The following is a 25,181-nucleotide window of genomic DNA, read 5'->3' on the forward strand; positions in this document are numbered from 1 at the left end:
CACGTGTATGCAACTATAACCCGGCGTATATGCAGGCGTTACAAACTTTGTCGATAATTCATTCACTTACCTACGATATCTGTATATATTTTTTCCTACCGGCAATAAAATACACCTCTGAGCGTATCAAGAAATACAATAATGTATATCATACTAGAATAAATGGCTTTAATTTTTTTAAACTTTACTACGTCATTTTTCTTACTCACTTTATTTATATTTATAACCGTTCAGTCTTTGTATAAATAAGTCCGAGCGGCTCTTAAATTTTACTTTACAAATTTACTCGATAATATGTCAAAAGGTCAGATGAAAAATAACATTAACTCAAGAGCATTGACATTTACAAATAAATATAATTAGAGTTTTTTATCGAGAATTTTTTACAGTCCACTTTTTTAAAACTGAATAGTAGAAATTCACTACTGTAGTTAATATTTATCAATTCGAGTGAATTTTTAACATTACAAGAATTGAATTACGCACTGAAAAAAAAATGAACTTTTGAAAAATTCTTTTCTTGCCAGAAAAAGATCGAAATTTATTTAAACTATTCAAAAAAACATCAGCATATTTCGAGCTGACAGATTTTTTCGATTATAAAAATTATTTTAAATGAAACTTTCAAATTTTCGCGCTGAAAATATATATCCAACGAGAAAATACAATATTTCTTAACTACTTGATCTCTCAGCCATTTAAATTTATCATAAGCCTTTGAATGAGTTTCTAAAGTGATTCTATACGCAGAATGCTAGCCAAAAGATCAACCAAGGGGCTCTGGATATATATTTAGGTCTAACTTTCTAACACTTATTTATATATACATAGACTTTTTGTATCGTTTTTCTCGTACAGTGTCATAGGTTTTGTTTTATTAACTCAGAGGGAGGCATCCGAAAAACTTACAACTCGAGTTTGTGACACACACGCACACAGCACACATATTTTTATACAAGACACATCGTGTGTGAATTATAAAAACCTCTTTTTCTCGCGAAACGTTTTGGTTGTGCGTTCTGCATAAAAGATGTTGGTGTTAAGAAACACGTGACGACTTTATGATTTTGCCAACGCAAGTATAAGTATCCAAAAAGGGAAAAAAATATAAAAATAAAAAAAAAAAAAAAGAAAATAAGAGCACTGAAAAACAGTCTTCATTCATTTTATATATATCTATTATTTTTTTGTTACTACCCATCTTCCGAGGGTCTTAGTATATAAATGGCTATTGCGTCGTAAAAATATTTCAGTGTCACAATAAAAAAATAAATTACAGCTTCCGGGTATTATTACTGTTACTATACTATAGGCACTGCAATAACATAATATTTTATAACAACATATACTGTGCACACAAACAAAGCCAGATTATAACGGCTTATTACATTTTTATCCATTTTCCTCGACATTTATTCCGCCGTTGATAAGACTGATTAGTTTAAGCCTGATCAGATCTTTCTCACACCTGCTTCTGTTAATAACAACAACAATTATTTAACACCACACTCTGTACAAACTTTACGTCTGTTTCCACAACTAATACATATTTATTAACATCGCCGTAAACAAACTTTTGTATCTCAATAACTACCAGCATTTATCTTTTTAATTACCAAGACCAGAAAACCGAACTATCCCAAGACAAAGTAATAAAAAATTCATAATATAATTTCATTCTGACTTGGGAGCACATTTTCTCCGTTATTGTTCGCCCACTTTACAACATCTCTTTCCTATAATAAATAAAAACCCGCGTTAATTTAAAATTCCATAAATAAAGTCCGCTAAAAGTCAATAACAGATTACTTTTTAAAAATTTCCACGATTGTATATAACCTCCCAATAACTCACTGAACATCTCATATCCACCTACATCACACATTATCTAATCATATATATTCAAATGCCTTAAAAACTTTACCCAAAAACAAACTCGGTCTCTAATTACCGATTCGTTTGCTCAAGATTTTATTATATTGACACTGAATTAAAACCCAGGAAATTAAATCCAGAAGAGCTATCCTCATATCTTGTTACGTACTTGCTGTCTTCATATCATCTCAACATTAAATAAATTTATCACAAATTCCTCCTCTTTGTAATCAGCAATCAAAATTCATGGAAATAATAATTAGCGTATTCATGATATCCAAATATACATACATACATATATATACATATATATATATATATATATGTGCCGACAATAACATTTAATTATGAACACGCATTGAGGTGTGTCTCGTTTCTCGTACACACCAAACCATACCATAGCACACCATACACAAAAACAATGCAATAATTCCGCTGATTTATAAATAATATAAATAAATATATATATATAGATCTATGATACATAAATACATGGTTATATTTTCTAATGTATCTACTGTTGGTGCATATAATGTAACCGTTGAACAATGCAAGGAAATAGAGAGCCATTATATCTGAGGGTATTGTACCGGATGTCTACTACTCGAATGTCGCCATACCATCACTATCACTATATATGTGGTTATTTATATATATGTATACATATATAATAAATTCTGAATATGCGTGAGTTGGTCGCGTTATTAACGTTAAACCGCCATGTGTTTTCAGCATGTGTCCTCGACTTTACCTCTACCTCGGTCTTACATTTAACAACTAACATATATATATATATATATATATTTGTCCCATTATCTGTACAGCATATCTTTGTTGCTCTAGAGATTTCATCATTGGCAACAAGTAAGAGCGAGCTGTTGTGTCGGTTACCTTTAAGATGACTGAGTTTGATATGGACAGAGTCTTGTTTGTTGTCATCACCAGCTAAATTCTCGAGTGATTCCCGCGGGGCATTCGGCCTCTTGTTACCTTCGATACATATATGTAGTTTGCACCATTAGTGGGTATCTATGGGTATTAATACGTGGATGCCTCAGTGTACTTTACTCTCAATCAAACCAATACACTGGTGCATAGTAAACCATAATATAACCTCGGGCGTTATCGTGTGAGATCAACTGTAGAGATTCTGTTTGTCTGGCACTGGGATCCTCTAATTTATATCTCGGTCGAGGTCACGGGAATCCCTGGAGCTGGAGCTCCTTGATTGATGTTCAATGAAAAAAACCATCGTGGGAAATATTAAAATAATAGTAATTAGTAATTAAGTGGGTAATTGGGTAGTAGTTAACAACAATAAAAGTTGTAATTAGATTTGCGGTGAGGAGAGACAGATTATGTATATTTATATAGATTAGGTGATTGTGTTAATCTACGTGACATTTTAGCCCGGCTGGGTCAATTAATTACGACGAGAGTATAGCCGAGCTAGATGAAGAGACGACGAACGATTAAACTCTCCGGTGAGGCTTGTCGCGATAAAAATCGATAAGTGAATAGCTCGTGGAGAGTTTTAATGGTCGATAATAGACTCTATAATCCAGAATCCAAAGACGAGATGATGAGAGGTGAATGAAAAGAGATAAAGATAAATTGTGGGAGTAAAAGTGGGAGTTGCTGAGTGAGTGAGTGAGTGAGTGAGTAGTCTCGGGAAACATAATGTCGCGAAAAATCGATAACCACATCGAGCAGACGTGGCTTTCGACGAGGAGGAGACTCATCTGTCAACTCTTGACTCTTACTCTCTACTATCGTCATCTCTCTCTGTCTCTCCATCATCATATACACAGATATATTTATATATATATATATATACATATATACTGTTCCACTTGGGTCTTTAGTTTATAACCACTATGACATCGACCTGTCGACTCATTCGAGGGTTAATATTCCCGAGAATTTCCGACTGGTATACTTACAACTGAGTCATTTTGAGTTTACAACGGTTTATTGCTTTCAGACAGAAAAACAAAACGTATTAAAATAAAATGACAAATAATAAATGATTTATTGCAAATTAATTTCTCTGAATATATGAATATAAGTATGAGAATATTAATGCTGATAATTAAAACAGATGTTGGATATTGTTATTAATTAAAATTGATGGATCTGTTTAAATTAAACACATTTCCAATTACTACTTACATACATCGTGGCTCAGTAATTTAATTTTATTGAAATGATATCGATCATTTATTAACGCATTTGTTCCTTCCGCTATTAATTATCCCGCGGTGTAAAAAAAATCTCAAGTCATTTGGTTTTCTCCGAGACAGCACCGAGTGCCGGTGGATTTTTTTATTTTTCACAAGCTGAATAATTGCCGCGGTAATTAAACCAGACAATTAAAATAATAAATCAGTCCTAATTGCATTGAATTCTTAGGTGCACATTAAAGCTGTTCTAATTCGCGGGTCTAACCCCAACGGCGGTACTTTACTTTCCGAAGCTTTTGGTCTTTTTTTTTATTTACTTCATTTTATATTCACTAGTTTAATTTATTTAAGTAATCGATTTATTAAAACGAATAGTGGGATGTAGTACAATATTTTTTTCCAGCGACAAGTGCATGACGTGCAGTATATATAATAATAACGGTGAAAGGGAGAGCGGAAGAGTATACTGTAGAGTATACCCAGTGTACAGCGTCAAGGAACAAAATAAATGATGAGAGTGAGAGAGGTTGACGTCATTGCTCGGTAATTGGCACTTTAATTTTATTTTATACTTTTTTCCTTTTAGTCCTTTCTCTCTTATCACTGCACGCGGCCGTAATTAATTTTGCCCCCGTTTCGATCGCGATATTTCTACTCGCGAGTTTACATGATGAGTACATTTTTTTTTTTTTTTTTTTCCATTACAAATAAAAAGTTTATCGAGTGCGCAATTTATTAAAATAGAAGGACGTTCAATTGTACCTCTATCGATTGAAAGTATCTCGGGTTTACTTTTTTTTATAAAAATGTTCCGTAAACAGTTTGAATATTTGTCTGTTTTTTTCCTCGACAGAAAAATCCTCACGTATTTTTTTTTTTTTCGATTGCTCTTTAAACTTGAGCAAGAGGTCAGAAAGTCCCCTAAGACACTGCAACTCTGCGCTCACGTGACAGATTTTTTTTTTCCTATATATATAAGGAAATATATAAGAACGCGAAGTAGAAAAGAAAAATGCATCTTGAGACTTGACCTGCTTGTGTATCTTCCTCCGATGTCGTATAAACTTTACGATGTGTCATGTTCACTGTACACTAGATTCTCTTAAACTTTTATCTTCTCATTCGACATAAATATTTTTTCAGATAACTTGAGTTTATCAATTAATTATTTAATTATTATACATGTTTACAATCTACTTTCATAATTTATTTATTACAGAAATTCAGAGCATAATAAATTTATCTTTAGCAATTCACGTTCATTTTGCAGAGGAAAATTACAAATTTTTAAAAACAAATTAATAAGATAAATTAAGTAGTAAATAAAACAATTAAAAGATTTTTTAATTAAATGATAATTAATGCTGATATTAAAACTTTATTAATCTAAATAATAAATAAAAAATTTAATTTTTTTTTAAACAGTAATTTATTAAAAATTCAAATTAAACCCAATTACTTTCTCATTGAAAAAAATTAAATTTATTTATAATTTACACTCCATTAAAACTTAGAGACTTATATTGTATATAAATATATAAAATTCGTAAGATATTTAGCTGCAGAAAATTTTCGCTACGTGACAAGTTAGTCCAAGTTATTATGGGCATTCTTCCAGTGACAAACAAAAGTAAATTCCCTCAGTAAAGTTGTTTGTAAGTTAAGAAATTTCTGTAAATTAAAGACCCGGTATAGTATTTGTTAGTAAAATAATATCACTCTCTGAAAACTCGTTCTAGTTTTCTCGTGTTATTCAGAGTCTCAAGTGTCCGCCGTGAAAGTGAGATTTAAAAAAATATTTTTTTCCCCATATATATATATATATATACTTATCCATTTCTAGATTTATGAAAAAATATATGTAGCTAAGAATTCAACATAAACCACAAAATTCCACGCTAGTTTCTCTCCACACAAACCGCAATTTATTATTTTCGTATCTCTGTATATAGACAGATATAAAGTTATATATATATATATTTGTATTTTTTTTTGGTCGTCGCCGGTTATCCGTAGTACAAACTCGCACATGTTTTCTTCATGTTCAATGAAGTGAGCACAGCTGCCGCGAATACACGATATACACTCGATAAAACGTGACTACAATGATTTACACGTTTGTAGAAATAGAAAAGAAATAAAAATGATGATAATAATAATAGTAGAACGCGTAGGACGTAGGACGAGTAAATGTATGTAACAATGACCTTATCACCCTTTGTCGTATCATTATTACATATATCTCCGTTACTTCCGACAAAAACGACAATCGACATTTTTTCGACTTCTCGAGAACTATGTTCCTGTCGACTCACTTCCTGCCGCCTTCTCTGCTCGTTCTACTGATAATCCTTTATTTCTCCATATCGCAGCCCCGTTTTTTCGCTTCTATTTAATTAGTCGACAGTTGACCTGATTTATCAATTAAACAATTAGCGTGATTTCAGTCTGCACATGAGTTATCAGAAATAATTTAATGATCGCTGGAATTAAATTTGAATATGTTAATGAAATTTATTATTCAAAAATTGAACGCGAGCTTATCTGATTGAATAGAGGTCTCTATTTATAATGTGTGCGTGCAGATAATTATGTGTTGCCCGATTGCATCACTTTGGAGATTTAGAATGACCAGGGTACTCCTAATTGGAGGTTTTGACACAATTCCATAGACGATAATGTTTCCTTTGATGCGAATTCGCACGTTCTACATTTTCTCGAGTCTACTGTACGTAAAAAAAATGAATAATCATCATCATCATCATTATTATTTTTCTATCTTAAATTACAATAATAAAATACTGAGAACTAACGGATTATTAAAAATTTTTTATTTTTTTTTTCAGATTACTATTGAGAACGAGGCCTCAGCTGAATAATTGGTGAGTAATTGTTTTACTGCATTCTAAAACCGAGTAGAAATGTCAAGTGAGTGGTTGGTAGCTATTATGGAAAAAAAAAAAAAAAAAAACTATGGGTTTAAAGTGAAAATAAGTGTTTGCAATCCTTGAGCATTCGACTGTAGAATACGACGAGACTTGAGAATTTTCTTTTATCCATTTCGTTTGCTGATTCGTTCCTCCGCTAAGTTTATTTTGAAATAGAAAGGGAAGATGGATGTCGCAGTACGACATTGGCTGTACCATCGGGTATAAAACGTTTGAGACACCATGACTCAATCAGGAAATCAAGTCCCATCAGCCGCAAGAGGGTTGTGAAAACCACCAAACAAACATCCCTACATTTATTTCACGTACCATCACTTCCTGGGCATCCATTCACTCTCCAGAGGGTCTTTAACCCTTTGATATAAATTTAACGGTTGCTTAAAAATAAAAAGTTTCGAAATTTTCACGGAAAAACGGATTCCTTTCGTTGAGAAAAATTTTCTAGTGCAGATGAAATTTTTTTTTTCTATTTTGATTATCATTTTTTTGCGCCGGTTAATATTCAAAATAATTGGGTTTGATAATTTCATAGAGTTTAAAGTATGGGTAGTCGAGCCCGGAAGTTTGTCCATTTTCATTTCCTGTGACAATCAATTGATGATAATGTCATACATACATTAATTGTGCGAATCGTGACGTTATTTATACACACAGAGAGACGTTTTAAAAATTTAATGACCCTTGTGAATTATAACAGTTATATATTCGCGCCTCGTTAAATATACAATTTATTTTTTTTATCGTGATATTTTGACGTTTTAAATTTAGTACGTGCCCAAAAAATATATTAATAAAAAGTGTAGTAAATTTATTTAACGATTTTCCATTTGTGATAAATCACAATTATGTATTTTTTAGGTTGAAGAAAAAAAAATAAGAGATATCTCGGCGGAAAATTTATTCAAATAATAGCTAAAATTTAAAAAAACTTTTTAAGAAAGTTGTAAATAAAGGTGGAGACGAAAATTAGTTATGAAGAGGTTTCTTCGGTATTATTTTTGGCAGCAATAATGGTAGAAAATGCTCGAGGAATTGTGTTGTATCTAGACCCTTTTTCTTCTTCTTCATCTTCTCCATCTCCATCTCCAAGTTCTTATTCGCTTCTTTGCTTCAACTTGTTCAACTTGAACTTGTCTTTTTTAAGGCATCTTCAGACTCCATTAAATTTCTGGCATGCCGTAATATTCGCGTGTAAGCCCGAGGGAAATAGCATTCTCACAAGGAAAAGCGAGAAGAAAATGGAGATCGTTTTTAGTCAGCAAGAGTTTGAGAAAACTTTTAAGAATTCAACCGGATGTCCCTTCGTTATCTATGCACTCGTCGGTTGCCCGTTGCCCATTGCCCGAGTACTACTACACCGACTATCTTTTCACCCACACGACATTAACTTCTTCCGCAAGACGTAAACGGAGCCAATTGGAATATCTTTCCTACCGGAAAAGAACTCCAAAGTCCTCTCTTCAGGCACTTCCGAAATGTCCAACTGTAGTGTGCGCTACGTGATCTATGGCTCTGCTTTTTTAAATAAAATTCTCTCGATATTCTTCTTTGACCCTCCCGCCCTTCGCTCTCCGACCCTCTTGCCCTTATGTCTATACATATTTATTAAGTAATTTAAATATTTATATTTCACTAAAAATTCAGTTTCCAAAATACCCCGAGTAATTTCTTAAAAGCTAATTTTATTTTTTATAAAAAAAAAATATAACAAAGCTGAGTAATAAATATGATGGTAGCATACACGTAATTGTAGATTCTCGGCAAGGCTAGTCGACTAAGGGTGTTACAACGACACGTCCGGGAAAACAATAGCATACACCCATGCAGTAACAATATAGTATGCGTACTCTCAGTTTCCTCTTTGACTGGCTTACAGTTTATATTTCTGCCTTGTGTTATTATTCGTAGAGATACTGCGCGTTGACAGCAGATATATAATAGGAAGGTACATATTATTTGGTGTAGTGTAAACACGCAATGTCTGGCTCCGGGTCTAGTCCGCCACTTGCATACCCAACCTGGTACCAGACCATCAGCGTCCCTTGGCTTATTTCTCTACGGATCTACCACTACACAGCATCCCTTTTCATAAATACACAGCCACATCCACACAACTCTCGTAATACCATAATAAAACTTTTGTGTCTCCGAGCGTGTCTGAGTCCTCCGTACTCGAATTTAACATGGAATTCAGCTCCGCAGAACCCCAAGGGCCACTCACCACCCCGATCTCAAACTCAAACTGAGAAATCACAGCAATACTTCCTTAACCTCCCGACTCTCAATTCGCCTTGAGTTAAGACTAAAGACAAAGATATGTATATATATATAGATAGATGTATGTGCACCAACTCGAAGAAGATGCTTTCGGTCCACTGACTTGTGATTTTACTTTACTAACAGCTGGATATTCAACTAACTATCCGATTACAATGGAACCGTGAAATTAACTCGAGAATAATGTCCAATTGAACTTTTGACTTTTAATTTAATTTTTATTTTATTTTATTTGAAAAAATAATAATAATAATAATTTAATAAAAAATTAGCTGTAGGATTTTTTAAAAAACAATTCGTGATTGGAAAAATAATAATTTAAATTTGAAATGCAGACGGATTTCGTAAGCAATTAATCGAGAAGTGATTCAAGTATTTGGCACGTCGTTGTGTGAATGGGGAGTGAAAATGCGGGATTTCATCGAGACGTAATTTCCATAGGGGGGTCTTGGTAGAGTGTGAAGGGGGAATTACACAAGAAGAGGAGCAAGAGCATAAGCATCAGGAAGCTGAAGTAAGAGTAAGAGTAAAGGTACAAATGTATGTGTGTGTGAGCATGAAAATGTGAGAGCTCCAGAGAGCCTTCTCGTTGTTCTCCTCACTCAAGTCTTGTGGACTTACCCTCGTCGCGCGACTGCTCTTATCGGCATCTGCTTCGTCTCGTGTTCGAGGAGATACACCACCCGGTAGCTCTACTGTCGCACTTTTACACCCGCACACTTGCGACACCTTATCTCTCCACACCCTGAAAGCATCCTCTGTTGTCCCTCCTCTTCCCACTCTCTTTATATGCCGAGAGATTTTCCCTGTCGTACGACAACGGCGTCTGTTAAGAGGTATCTAAGTTTTTAGTGGTTGCCACCCAGATCCTTTTTATTTTTACCCTAACGCCCTAAGATTTTGCATTTTTTAAACTTTTTTCTTCCCATCGCTTTTATGCGCTACAACTTTCCTATTATTTTTAATGCGGCCACGGACTATTACCACCGAATCAAACTTTTTTATTTGTCTTGTCTCATTATTACCCAGGCTTATCTATAAATTAATCTTTTAATACCGAGATCAGCGAGAGCTGACGTATTCCTGCTATTGGATTTTCCGAGACATGATAGAAAAATTTATAGAACATTATATAATAAAATATGAAAATTTTTAACGGATTGATTTTGAAGATTCGTTGTAAGTCTCGAAGGAATTTCACCAGAGAATTCAGTGTTCTTCTTTTTAACTTGCGTTATTGAGTAGACGCAACTTGTCTTTTATGCTTGAGCTGCTAGCTCGATCATCCGTTGTCAGCGATCCCAGAGTAGGATTTCCAGCTTTCTGTTACTTTTATTTAATATATATCTATACATCTACAGATGAGCAAGCGAGAAACTCTCAGAGTAGGAAAAAAGAAATTCAATCGAGCACTGCACAAAATAAACGACTCCAGGATTATCCCCCGTATCTATCAGCCCGCACTCCTACTACTTCATCTTCTAGATGCCCTTGAGAGATTTTACCTCACAGAGAATAGATCTCAAAAAAAAAAAATCTCGACATATGATATGAATTTTATTAAATCTATTTCTTAAATTAAATTCTGCATAAAAAACTTTCAGTATTTATATTACTCATATTTACATAAATTCAAAAAATAATATCACATTTATTGATAGCAATGTAATTAAAAAAAAAATCTATTAATCGTTATTGGCTCGCACTCGAACAGAAATAAAATGAGTCTCACTATTCAGATACCGGAGCAATGAAAAGAGAATTTATTATCAAGCGACGAAGTAGCGAGTAGTTCTAATTCAAAAGTGGATTTCAAGTGTTGGGAATTTATCTGGCCCGAGTATCCTTACCCTTAATGGACTCTACACACCCTTTTTAAGTTAATTCTTCTCTTTTAGTTTCTTTCGCTACCTTTATTTTCCTGTAATACGACTACAGCATTAGCTAGTTTCGTTACCGCCCTAACCATCCCGTTTATTTCGCCGGCAGTTAACCCATGGACGGGCCTCTGTAACGTAACAAGTCCACGAAACTCTCGTTGGAAAACGTTAAAAGTGCCAGAGGGACCAAATAACACCCGAGTACCTCAACAACTCCTCTATATGTATATATATATATATAATTTCAAGTGGGCTCTAAGTACTTCCCATTTTCGGTATACACATTTAACATCAGCAATTCGAAATAAAAAAGGTGTAAAATGGAAAAAAGTTAATTTAAGTAATGGCACTTGAATTTTATCTCAACATTACTAATAATAGGAATAATAACTTTATCGCTGTACAAGTGTGTAACATTCTCAAATTTTCAAAATATTTTGGCATCGACGCCTTTCAAACGAATCAACTGAATTTGATTTAATTTCTCGAAATTCGTCGATTCCCAGAAAAAATTTCTAAAGTCGATAATCTGATGTTGGTAAAATTGGCGGGTTTATTTTAAAAATAATAAATAAGCTTCAATATTTGTCTTTGTAATTATATTATTCTGTCAATTCAAGCACTCGGAAATTGATTTCGAATATAAAGTAATAATTTTACCAATAACCGATTAATTCAACCAATCGTCTCAATCATTTTATTTTTATTTATTTAATTTATACTTTTTCACGTGTTCATTTTATTTATTATTTTTGTTTTTTTTTTTTTGATACTTTATTCTTTTGATTTGTTCACTGGTTTTATTCCCTGGCAAACGCGATGACGCATGAAATTTTTCCGGCTCGACGGACCAAAGTGTATAGAGAATTTAGCGGTACAGAGAAAGACAGTTTCTGGTAGTAGGACCAGGGCATAACGCGCAGAGAGAATTTTCAACCGATATCGAATTATAGATTATTTGATTCGGAAGCCAGGAACACGCGTCTCCACCCTCTGCCCGCCATTTCAGAGCTCTCTTTTCCTCTTTCGCCTGTCGACAACCGGCAATTCTTCCGGGGCTATAATCCGCTTAACTTGACAACGTCGATTGCAAAAACTTGTGGAAGAAAAATGCTTTTTCACCAATACCGACTATTAAGCTCTCAGTGACTACTCCCATGACACTTTTGTATTTTGACTCTGGTATTTTTACATTTCGATGGCTCCTGATTTTGTTTTTTCAAACCCATTCGAATTAGTCTACGATTTTCCATTATAAAAAAAAAAAGTATTTTATTTTCCTGCTTTATTTCCGCCTGAAAAATACTTTTCATTAAATTCCAGTTAAACTTTCACTATAAAATAATTTTGAAAATCCCGCTAAAAAAATCCTAAAGTTAAATAAATAAATCTATCAGTATATTTGTCAAGACTTAGCCTGATAAATCTTTCTTAATCCTGAAGTGACCACAACAGGATACAGAAAATACATATCACTATTGGAAAAATAAAAAAAATATTCAATATCTCACAGATAAAATATCTGTACCTCGAAATAACTTTGCTCCGACGAATTCCAGTAGTTTTTTTTCGTTTTTCAAATAAAAATATCTCACTGCAGCATAGATAGACAGATAAAAGTGCTTAAATAAAAAATATAACTCTCTTTCTACGGTTTATTTTTCTTGTCCGTCAGAGTTAAGAATTTGTGACGTAAAGAGTTTCACGTGCGACGAAAAACATCCGCCCGGAAAAAGCTGAGAAAATTTACTTGGACGTCTTCTCAGAGAATTTCTCTTTAGAGGAAAAAAGTAAACGAGCAAGCTACGGAAAAAAATTAAGAAATAATAATAATAATAATAATAATAATAAAAGTAGAGGGGATTAATGCCAGGAAATAAAGAACGTTAAATTTCTGACGAAGGCCATGGAAAAATTTCCTTCGCTGTATTAATTTGTCTGCAACCCTCCTCGCCCCAGTAATAATAATAATAACAATAATTATAATTATAATAAAACCAACAGCAACTCTTGTGCAATCCCACTCTCCCCTTTTGGCTTTTCAGGCTCAGAAACACGTTTTCATTATTAATTGCACAGGAACGATGTTGTTTGTGGTGTATAAGATTATTTCTTGAGCAAAGACTTTAAAAAAAAAAAATAAATAAATAACGTTAGTGCCTACAAACTCAATTATCAATAATTATATTACGATATTTTATTTTCTCACTAAAATAATTAACATTCAAGCGGTGATTTTTTCCACGTGATTTTAATCGATGCAGGGAAAATAAAATCAAGCAGTAATTATTATATGGCTGAGCAAACTGGATACGGTCTAATAATCTGTTCAATAATAAAAATTAGTCATAGGATTATGTAAAATATAATTTTATAAATAACATCGACTCATAAAAACATAAAATAATATTAAAGTCCACTAAATTTATAAAACGGTAACAGATTATTGTATTTATAAAATCTGTTTAGCTTAAGCCTTTCAACGCGCGTTTATATAAATAAAAGTTAAATGATATATAGCTGTATTAAGAAAAATAGTGTGCAGTGTTAACTTTTTAAAAATAACTTTGATGACAGGGGGGCAACAACTACCGTTACAAGTTTCTCTATTCGTGTGAGCAAGGAATTACCGCACACGACCGACTTTTTTCGTTATTCCTCAGAGTAAAGTAAAAAAGTTTGTAAAAGCAACACACAACCATGCTGCAGACATGCTTCTTGTTAGACGAAAGTTTAACGCAAGACCAGCTACCGATACATCTTACGACGACGTAAACTCTTAAAAAATTGATATTGGCTCGCCACCTCGTCCCCGTCTGATCCTCAGTCCAAGTAATCCTTGCACCCGCGTAATGTCACAGAAACCTGCTTTCACTAAATAACTTTTATTACTTCCCCTATTATTTTTCTGACTTTGCGATTGAATTCCGCTAAAATATCCACAATTCTATTGACTGATTTTCTTCAATGCCATACTACACATTCTAGTTTTCCATCGAACCAAATCAATTGGCCAACTGAACTATCCTTCAATCAATTTATCATTACCTCGTTCAAAATTTATGAAAGTTCAAACTTCAAAAAGTAAAAAAAAACGACAATTATTTTTGTAAGTTTAAAATTTTTGAATAATATCTGGATAGAATTCCAAATTACATGGTAAGAAAAATATTTATGTAATGCTTTGAGAAAAAATTTGTTTATTTTAATTTTAATATGACAAAAATGTATGTAAATATTTACATTATTTTCTGTCCGTAAACCATATGGTTAAGCCTTTTTTTATTTTCTCATAAAAAAAAAAAAAAAAAAAAAATATGAAAATATTGCACAAAGAATGAAACATGTACATGTCTCTTTAGAGTTAGCTTTGTGTTGAGAAGTACACTGCATATATTCATCTCTTGTACGTACACAGAACACAATTGCACTCTGACGTGGATAGCAGGGAAGAGCACTTTGGTGCATAAAACATCCTAACCAACTGGCCTCTGGTTCTTGCACTGTGTTACACGAAAAGCCACAACACGTTGTCTGAGTGGTGTTTACAATGCTCGGTATTAAACCACAAGGTTTTACTTGAGACAGGTTTATTTACGTATTTAATACCAAACAAAGTAAAGTGTAAAAAAATTTACCAGCTAGACGGACAAAAAGCAATGTCAATTTCCCGGTTATTCAAAGTCCAATGACAGGTTAATTAAGATAAAATCGGATAACAGTTATTAAAGTTATTAAATAGTGTGTGGAAATAATGGACAAGTGAATGAAAAAAAGTATAACATTGGCGTCTGAAAGTACAAGTTTAAAACCAGCTGCATAGGGCATTCGGAGCCTAATACTGGGAGTCATAACCACAAGTGTGAGAGCAAAGACGGAAATAGAATGAAAAGCCAGTACAGTGAGAAATCGTATATATTAAACCGCGTTACTTTCAACGGGACTGCTGCAGCAGGGCAACCAAACGTAACTTTACGCTTTGCGCACGTATTACCACAAGATAACTCGCTTCCCCTCATTTTTATGTATTTTTTTTACTCTTTCTTTACTTTTTTCGCTCCGCAATACCCAAGTGTAAGTGTAAGTGTAAGTAAATCCAACATATTATTTCCAATGGAAATATTTCACATTCAGGGAAATATTTACACGTGATATATTCAAAGTTTAGAGAAAATTCAAAAGCATCTTTGACTTCGACGCCTTTTGCTTATAAAAGAGTATATTCATATTTTTGTAAATGGACTTATTAAATTAAGGAAAATCTGTAGGCTTTTTACAAAATTTTGAGCCATATTTTTTGATGTCACTAAGTTCCAAAGAAAAATATTTTTTTAATTAGTATGATGGTTTTAATCATGTACAGTGTGTTCAGAATTATTCGGTGACATTTTATCAAAAAATAATAGGTCACTATTTTTTGTTTGAAACCGAAAATCAACTGAAATAAACATTCATGTGTAGAATGTATAACTTGTTAGGGAAATTTCACGTTCCCAGAGGATCAGTCGTCCGATTGGGAAAAAAAAAGTATGAATATATATTTTATTTATGAATATGTGAATGTATTCTATCTGAAGTGACGACTGCCCACCGATGATACTGTGTAAATGTTCTGCATCCCCGATGTTCTGGCCTGTCCACAGCACATGCGTATGCACATGCACGAGTGAATCAAGAAATTCATATATCATATCGGATATTGCGAAAATTTATATTTCTTCAGCTGAAAAGTGAAATGGATTATACACCGAAATGAATGTTGTTGAAAAAAAAATTAATATTCAGAATTGAATCACCTATTTGTGCTTTAATATATTTTTTCTCGGTACATAATTAAAAATCAGTCTTTGATGTTTTTGCTGGTAATAAAAAAAAGTAAAGGAAAAATACCGTTGCGATTTAAAAACTAACGAAAGAGTTTAAAATGAAATTTTGCTCAACGGATAGCTTTAACGAAAATTATAAAACAGTATTATATATAATGCAAAAGTGTATGCGCTTCAAAGTAAGTTAATTTTCTACCACTTTTTAACTGCAATCAAGTCTCTTGCCGAGAAAAGCGTCAGACTTTTGTAATTATTCCAGATAAAAAATGATTTATAATTTATTATATTGTATATGGATTAGCAGTACGCTTTCAGACAATAATAATATACAAAAATTTATGACAATGAAAAAAAATAATAATGACAAAGAGATATAATTGCATAGACAGTACAATTGGATATGCTTGTATACCAAACAAAGAAGTTTCCAATTCGCAAACTATAACCTCATCATCCATGTGGTTTCTGTTTGTGCTTGTATGTATAATATGCTAACTTCTTTAAACCGTTGGTTGATACCCACGCCTGTATTTGTCAACAAAACAATAGTTTACTCTGTAGTCCACCTCACTTAGATTTCATCATCATCTCTACAAATAAATCTGATAATTAATGTGTTCCAGTTCGTAAGATAAAAACAAATATTATTTCTATTTTCGTTTGAAAAGACTATTTATTAATAACGTTTGTTTTTCAAATATAAATTCATTTTCTTCTATTAAAATTACAATAGTTTTGTAGAAGTAAATAATGTAGATTGTGGTACTATACACAGCGTTGCTTTCACTACATGAAATGACGTTTGGCTTACATTATGTTAGAGCGTATTTCTGTAAAAAATCAGATATCAGATGATTAAAATATTAAATGCCTAAAGCAATAGCTTTAATGTAAGTTTAATGATCATACTGACTAGGCAAACAAAGATTATTGGCGACGTATACATAATTTGGGGAGTCACATTGACAATGATAATCAATGCATAAAGAATTTTCAACTACGCATTGATCATTTTTCCAACAAGCGCCACCTATTAATGGCAAACATGTTGCTTTATTATATTGTGTAGTATTTGAGATACACAAACAATTGTAATTGATCGAACATTTTGCATGCCATGGATCTCCACAATGAATAAGTTCATTACAAATAACAACCGATCTTTCTACAAAGTAAAACAGAAATCAATAATATTTAAAATTATAGTTTACCAAAATACCGTAAATTTTATAAAAGAAAAAAACGATCTAAAAATTTGATTTAAAGTCATACTGACTTTCTACACACTGATTATCTGACACAGCAAAAAAATTTGGTTTACATTGACATGTATGATCAAGACAATAAGAATTATTAAATCTACACTCTTTATCGTTTGAACAAAATCCGCCAATTGTTGGTGTACATACAGTATTGTTAAATGCAAAAGAATTTGTTCTACAAACACATATTTTATCTGCTGAACATTCAGCATACATTATTGTTTTACAGTCCCATGGTTTCTCACATGGATGCCCTATTGAAACTTTATACGCAAAGAAGAAATAGATCAAATTAGAAATGTCAATAACTAATTTCATGCAATATGCTACTAACACGATAACCATAATTGAAATTTTTATCAATACCACATTACTATTTTATGTGTAAGCTCAATGATGTAATTAATTCATTCTCAATACGAAAAATTATCCTTACTTGGTTGACATTGATCAAAAGAACTGACAGTCCGAAATTCATAAAATTTTCTACATCGACATTTGCCAAGAAAACAAAATGAATTTTTGACCAAACAATCTGCAGTTTCTGAACAGAGTCCATCTATTAATGGTGCACATGACGACGTACCGTTAATCATTAAGTAATTAGTTTCACAAACACATTTTTTATTTTTTCCGCACTCTTTATGTGGCTTGTCAGTACAGTCATCATTCGTCTCACAGTATTTATAATTTACTAAAAAAAAAATAAAAATGAAAAATATTTATCTTTTTATTCGGACGTTGAGTAAACTCACCTGATTTACATTCATTTTTAGATATTGAGTCATAGTAAGGTCTACATTGACATTTGTTATCAATACACATCGAATTTTCGACAAGGCATTCTTCATCTATGGTACAGATTCCACCGATAGGTAAAGAACAAGTTGTTTCATTAAGAGAAATGTAATTATTTTGACAGACACACTTCTTATCAAAACATTCAGCCCCCCATATTTTATAACAATCAAAATTATGATTGCACGATCCATGCAAATAAGCTAGAAGTTGGAATAAAATTCAGCTTAAATTCGTTATAAGACTATCAGTGCTTTACTCGCATTAATAATATTGAAATTATGCAAGGAAAACAGCAAATAGTCTTATAACGTGATTTAATTATAAATTTAAATGAATATTATTATTTTTATAGAAACAATATATACTTGGTAAGCAATGATTATTAATTCGTGCCACATATGTAGGTTTACATTGACATTTAGAGTTAACACAAGCAGAATTTTTTACTACACAAAATTCACTTATCAAACAGAGTTCATCCAAAAGTGGTGCACAAATCGTTTCATTCAATGCAATGTGGTTCCGTGGACAAAATAATTTACCATTCACATTAATTTTTGAATGGAAGTAAGCTAAAATAGAGTTACATTGATTGCAATTATTTCTTTTTCTACTTTATCCACTTACTTGGTGAACAACGATCATAAGATTGCGGTGCGAAATCATTCACGCATTGGCAATGATTATCGATACAAATGGAATTAGTTGCAAAACATTCTTCACTTTTCTCACAAAATGCACTTAAAAGTGGTTGACATGTTGACTGGTCTATTTCAATGTAGTCGTGTTTACAAGTACATTTATTATATCCAGAACATTTAGCATACTTTATTCTCCAGCAATCTTCATCGTTTTGACATGAATGCCCCAAAAAATCTTTCAGAATAAATTGATTAGAATAATGGTGATAATTTTAAATATTTTTAGTTTAAACTGTACTAACTCGGTCGGCATTGACCATTAACTTGCTCATAGGAAGCGATGCATTCACATTGATGATCCACACAAATAGAATTATTAGGCCAACACTTTTCATATGACTCACAATTTTCTCCCAATAAAGGCAAACATATTGAATCGTTTTCACGTGGAACATAATTTGATTTACAAACACATTTTTTTTTTGAACATATGGCGTGGCTTATTTTGTAACAATCCCGATCGATGTCACAAGACCTACCTAATACATCTGAAATCATACAAATTATTGTTTGAATTTATTAATATTTGTAATAAAAAAAAGGTTATTTGTCAGCTACCTGCTTCCATGCAATAAAATGTCATCTTTGTTATTCCCCGTTGACATACGTCGCTTTTTTCACAGCATGGTTTTGCCAAATATGGATTACACTGTTGATAAATATAAATTTTTTTAATATACGACAAAAAATTTTTTTCCAAATAATTTGAAAAATTCAACATTAATCAATATCATATATGATTTCTTACAGTATCGCTATTGTATTTACAGCCATGTATATTTGTGTCAGTTGATTTTGCAAAACAAGGAATCAAAATCAGTGCTATAATTAAAATCAAATATTTAATGTCAGTCAACATTTTTATGTAGTACAGTGAGAAATAGAAAAAAAATTTTTTTTTATCCTTGAAAGTTAATATTCACATATGAAACTAATAATAACGCGAAAATTGTATTTTAAACTTCAACTTTTTGACCACCTAAACAATGCTCAAATATTTTGATTCATTTTAGATTTGTGATCAATCATTCCACCACTTATAGCATGTATTACAGTTTTATTTTTATCACAATTAAACGAAAAAAAAATTAACCAAGAATTAATGAAACTATTAAACTCATAATTAAAAACAATAAAAAAATAATTAAATTGGAAAACCCGAATGAGACATAAAATCATTTTTAACTAAATATATATATTTATTGAATATTGTAAACTAGTCAATGGTAAGTGATAAATATTTTGTTAGCAGGATTGTTATAGGTGAAATTATTCATGTAGACATATCCAAATTAACTATTAGCCTTTATTATTAATTTATATTTTAAGTAATAATACAAATTTTAATGATAGAGAAATATGTGAGTATAAGTCATTATTATAAATTGGAAATTTGTTTACTCTGAATCACTTTCTAAAAATGAATTAGTGAAATTCACTGCGAACCAGTGAATAGTCACCATTTCTTCAGCTATAAGTATACCACTAATTCAACCAGTGGTATACTAATACCTTATTCCCAATGCACATTCACTGAGTCGCAGGGATGCAAAGATTATTAGCGACACGAACATACTTTGGGGAGTCACATTGACAATGATAATCAATGCATAAAGAATTTTCAACTACGCATTGTTCATTTTTCCAACAAGCGCCACCTACCAATGGTAAACATGTTGCTCTATTATGTTGTGTAGTATTTGAGAAACACAAGCAATTGTTGTCAAACGAACATTTTGCATGCCATGGGTCTCCGCAATCAATAATCTGATTACACGAAACTACCGACGATTCTAGAAAGTAAAACAGAAATCAATTATATTTAAAATGATCGTTTACTATAAAAATTGTCAATTATATTAATTTTATTTTGGAAAAAAAATTATCTAAGAATTAAATTTAAGATTATACTGACTCTCTACACACTGATTATCTGACACAGCAAAAAAATTTGGTTTACATTGACATGTATGATCAAGACAATAAGAATTATTAAATCTACACTCTTCATCGTTTGAACAAAACCCATCAATGATTGGTGCACATAAAGTTGTGTTAAATGCAAAACAATTCGTTTGACAAACACATATTTTATCTGCTGAACATTTAGCATGCATTAATGTTATACAATCATATGGAATCTCGCACGGATGTCCTATTGAAACTTGGTACAAAAAAAAATAATGTATCAAATTATAAATTTTATCATTTACATTCGTAATGTTACTGACACCAAAAATTAATCTCACTTGGTACACATTCCTTAATATGATTGATGAACTGAAGTTTATAAAATTTTTTACATTGACATTCTCCGCGAGAACAAACTGAATTTTTGGTCAAACACTCTTCGGTTTTTGAACAAGATCCATTTAGTAACGGTCCACAAAATAGTGTATCGTCTATCTCTACGTAATTGGGCTTACAAACACATTTTTTATTTTTTCCGCACTCTTTATGTGGCTTGTCAGTACAGTCATCATTCGTCATACAGTATTTATAATTTACTAAAAAAAAATTAAAATGAAAAATATTTATCTTTTCATTCGGACGTTGAGTAAACTCACCTGGTTTACATTCATTTTTAGATATTGAGTCATAGTAAGGTCTACATTGACATTTTTTATCAATACAAATCGAATTTTCGACTAGGCATTCTTCATCTATGGTACAGATTCCACCGATAGGTAAAGAACAAGTTGTTTCATTAAGAGAAATGTAATTATTTTGACAGACACACTTCTTATCAAAACATTCAGCCCCCCATATTTTATAACAATCGAAATCATAATTACAAGACCTATACAAATGCGCTGAAAATTAATATAATTTAAATGATGTATGATTTAAACGAATACTTTTATCTTTATAGACATAATATATACTTGGTAAGCATTGATTGTGGAATCGCGCCTTATATTTAGGCTTACATTGACATTTAGAGTCAATACAAGCAGAATTTTCTGTCACACAAAATTCACTTCTTGTACAGAATCCATCCAAAATTGGTGCACAAATCATTTCGTTTAATGCAACGTGGTTCGGTGGACAAAAACATTTACCGTTTTTCCGGCATGATAGAAGTAAATTTTTTTTGCAATTATCTTCATCAGTTTTACAGTTCAAGTTCACATAAGCTAAGACAGAGTAACATTGATCACAATTCTTTCTTCTTCTACTTTATCCACTTACTTGGTAAACAGCGATCATAAGATTGCGCTGCAAAGTCACCCACGCATTGACAATGATTATCAATACAACTAGAATTATTTGTAAGACATTCTTCACTGTTGTCACAAAATCCATTTAGAAGTGGTCGACACGTTGACTGGTCTGTCCTAACGAATTGGGGTAGGCAAGTACATTTACTATCTTCAGAACATACAGCGTACTTTATTCTCCAGCAATCTTTATCTATTCTGCATGATTGTCCCAAATATCCTTTTAAAATAAATTTATCAAAATAAAGTTTATAATTTTAAATGTTTTTCCTGTTTTTTTTTTTAATAACTATACTAACTCGGTTGACATTGACCATCGTTTTCTTCATAGAATGCATAACATTCGCATCGATTATGTTTACATAGGGAATTATAAGAGCCACACTTTTCAAAGAGCTCACAACGTTCTCCTAATAACGGTAAACATGTTGAATTGTTCTCATCCGGAACATAGTTTGATTTACAAACGCATATATCTTCTTTTGAACATATTGCGTTGCTAATTCTGTAACAATCAAGATCATTTTCACAAGACTTTCCTAATATATCTGAAACGAAACAAAATCATTTTCAAATGAATTGATATCCCTGAAAAAAAAAAAATCAAAGCTTCTGTAAAAAGTATTATTCATTTACCTGCTTCCATGCAAAAAAATATGTTTTGTGTCACTCCTTTTTGACATATGTCGCTTCTTTCACAGCATGGCTGAATCAAATATGGAATACACTGTTAATATATAAAAATGTTTGTAATACATTTAAAACAAAATGCTGATTCTCCTGCAAATTCAGAAAATTAAGCTTTAATTAGTATTATATGATTTCTTACAACATCACTACTATGTGCACACTGATCTGGGTTTTCGTGATTTCCAAAAACGATGGAACATGCAAATTGAACTATCAAAATCAGAATCAAAAACTTGGTACCAGCTGACATTTTCTTGTTGTATAGTGATGTGAAACTCATATGAATTTTTTTTTTTTTTATCTTTACTAGCTTTGTCTTGACGCGATCCAACTCATCAGTTTCTTTTTTAGAATTCTTGTTTTACGTAACCAAACCGATCATAAAATTTTGTAGCAAACAACATCAACGTTTAAATTGCGATTGATACCTAGTCTTAAATTACTCCGAAAATAAAATTTAATGATGATTCGACTAATCAATTTGATAGTGATAATTGAACAATTAACTCTTCCTTCTTTATTACTTTTTTGACATTAATCTAATTATATGCTATGAACTTGTTAGGGGGGAAACCAAAGATATATGCCAATATATATAGTTGGTTTTCCCCTTGATATTTAATAATATATAATTGAATGGATGTCAATAAACTTATAAAAAAGAATACGCTGTGGAATTTCGTCAATAAATTTCTAGTTTGTTATTCCCAATAAATTCGCGTTCATACAAAAAACTGATCGCATGTATTGTCATTTCTAATTATGCATAATATAATGAGACCGTCAATGATGTCTGAGTGAATTAGGCTGTTGATTCTCATGTTAGACTTCTGTTCTAGTCTACAACTTTATTCATATAATTCTCAGCATAGCATATTTACTAAACGTTACTACAACTAGTGACGCATGAATATCCTAGCTCGTTTCTCTAGTTTATACACATCAGACACCGATGCTAGAACCAACTCGTGGCCCCAGGATACGAAGGATTTATTGCCACCGCAAAATGTGTTTCCTTGTCTGGTCGAGTCGAACGAAATTGCAAACGAGACAGCGACTATATAATACCACTGGCAGAAGGGAGAGAACGATAAAACCATCTCGTTCTGTTCTCTGAAAGCAAGCCCTTAATTTAACCGCAATTATTCATCACTCAAACCTATATGAATGCATAAAAGAATCTTATGGATATATGACTACGAGGCAGATGAACTATTGCACATAATTTATCTTTAAAACTAGTTTACATTTGTTGCTATTGTGCTCAAGCGAATTACTTCAATATATGTCATCTTCGTGCTGAAGATGTGTTGGTTGACCAACTGAGGTATTATTAAAAGAATAAAAATATATAAATGGAGGTGCATTAAAAAGTACATAAAAAAAAAAAAAAAAATGATAAAACTGCAGAAATGCTCACGAAGCGTATCAAGCTTGTTAGATGATGAACACAAATTATGAAAGTTCACCCTCGCGTGAGACTAAGTTAAGGTCTCTTCGTGCAAATTGACACTTTTTTTTTCTCTCACTATTTTTTTTTTTTTTTTAATGTACTTATATTTTTATTCTTTATATTTCACTAATAATCATATGCTTAGATTATCTCGTTCTGTGCTTCCTCCGTTATCATATGCTCTTATATACTTATATATATATATATATAGAGCATACGACTCGACACACATGTACACAGACATAAATTTTCTCGTAGACTACTTCTTTGTGTAATTATATTTCCCAAGTAAAAATGCTGCCACAAGCAAGACCGCAAACTGAAATGTGCCTCCCTACGTCTCGATGTAATGAGTGTAATAAAGGAGGGTAATAAGGATGAGAATATAACGAGATAGAAGGGAGAGTTAGTGACTAAAGTGGTGCTTGTAATCCTTGGAGACTCTCCTGTAATTTTCCCGAGACTAAACATATTTTTTTTTTGCTTCAACTGCAATTTCATTATGTTTATATACATATATATATTTTATTGTATTCTGCAATTATTTATTTTTTTTTTTTTAAATATCTTTATGTCATAAATATCAAAAGCACGTGTCTGAAAATCAGTCAAGGCGAAACAATGAAAGAATTTAACGTTAAAGAATAGACGGAAAAAAGTAAATTGTGTGTAAGTCTGAATAGTTGAGGGAAAAATAAAGTTTTTCATTTTACAAAAGAATTGTTTTTTGTTGTACTGTGTGCTTGGTCGAGCATTAATTATTTTCAAAATTATTACATAGGTTGTTTCAAAGGCTCTCTTGTCATATTATGACAAAATTCATCAGACATTCTTTGTCTCATTATAACGTTCCTTTTATTACGGTTTTTTTTTAGTACTACAATTCTGTTTGAAACATAACCCGGTGAGGAAAATACAGAAAATAAAATTCCATCAAGAAATTTTCACTTTCTCTAGTATTACTTTTTATTTTATTTTTGTTATTGTAGTTTATTTCTATTTTCTTTTTCCCTCCCCGTAGAATCTGAAGGAATAACTTTTGTAATATTGTAAGGGGTTAGCCC

General features: G+C 31.9%; 2 protein-coding genes across 4 annotated transcripts in view; one reads left to right on the forward strand and one right to left on the reverse strand.

Moving 5' to 3' along the window:
- The window catches only part of LOC103577887 (ankyrin repeat domain-containing protein 50), a 99,553-nt gene that overhangs the window by 49,232 nt on the left and 25,140 nt on the right, over positions 1 to 25,181 (forward strand). For all 3 annotated transcript variants that reach the window (XM_014440710.2, XM_014440711.2, XM_053737296.1), the window contains one exon: positions 6,905 to 6,940. The gene's annotated coding sequence lies outside the window, so the exon portion shown is untranslated. The remainder of the gene's footprint in view (positions 1 to 6,904; positions 6,941 to 25,181) is intronic.
- LOC103580163 (prion-like-(Q/N-rich) domain-bearing protein 25) lies at positions 18,991 to 22,914 on the reverse strand. The gene is made up of 8 exons (XM_014440635.1): positions 22,804 to 22,914; positions 22,611 to 22,701; positions 22,274 to 22,522; positions 21,946 to 22,194; positions 21,321 to 21,566; positions 19,502 to 19,575; positions 19,312 to 19,402; positions 18,991 to 19,241 (listed from the first exon to the last, which is right to left on the reverse strand). Exons 1-8 carry the CDS (start codon positions 22,912 to 22,914, stop codon positions 18,991 to 18,993), a joined length of 1,362 nt encoding a protein of 453 aa, XP_014296121.1.

This window comes from Microplitis demolitor, chromosome 1, assembly GCF_026212275.2.
Source record: "Microplitis demolitor isolate Queensland-Clemson2020A chromosome 1, iyMicDemo2.1a, whole genome shotgun sequence".
Classification (NCBI taxonomy): Eukaryota; Metazoa; Arthropoda; class Insecta; order Hymenoptera; family Braconidae; genus Microplitis; species Microplitis demolitor.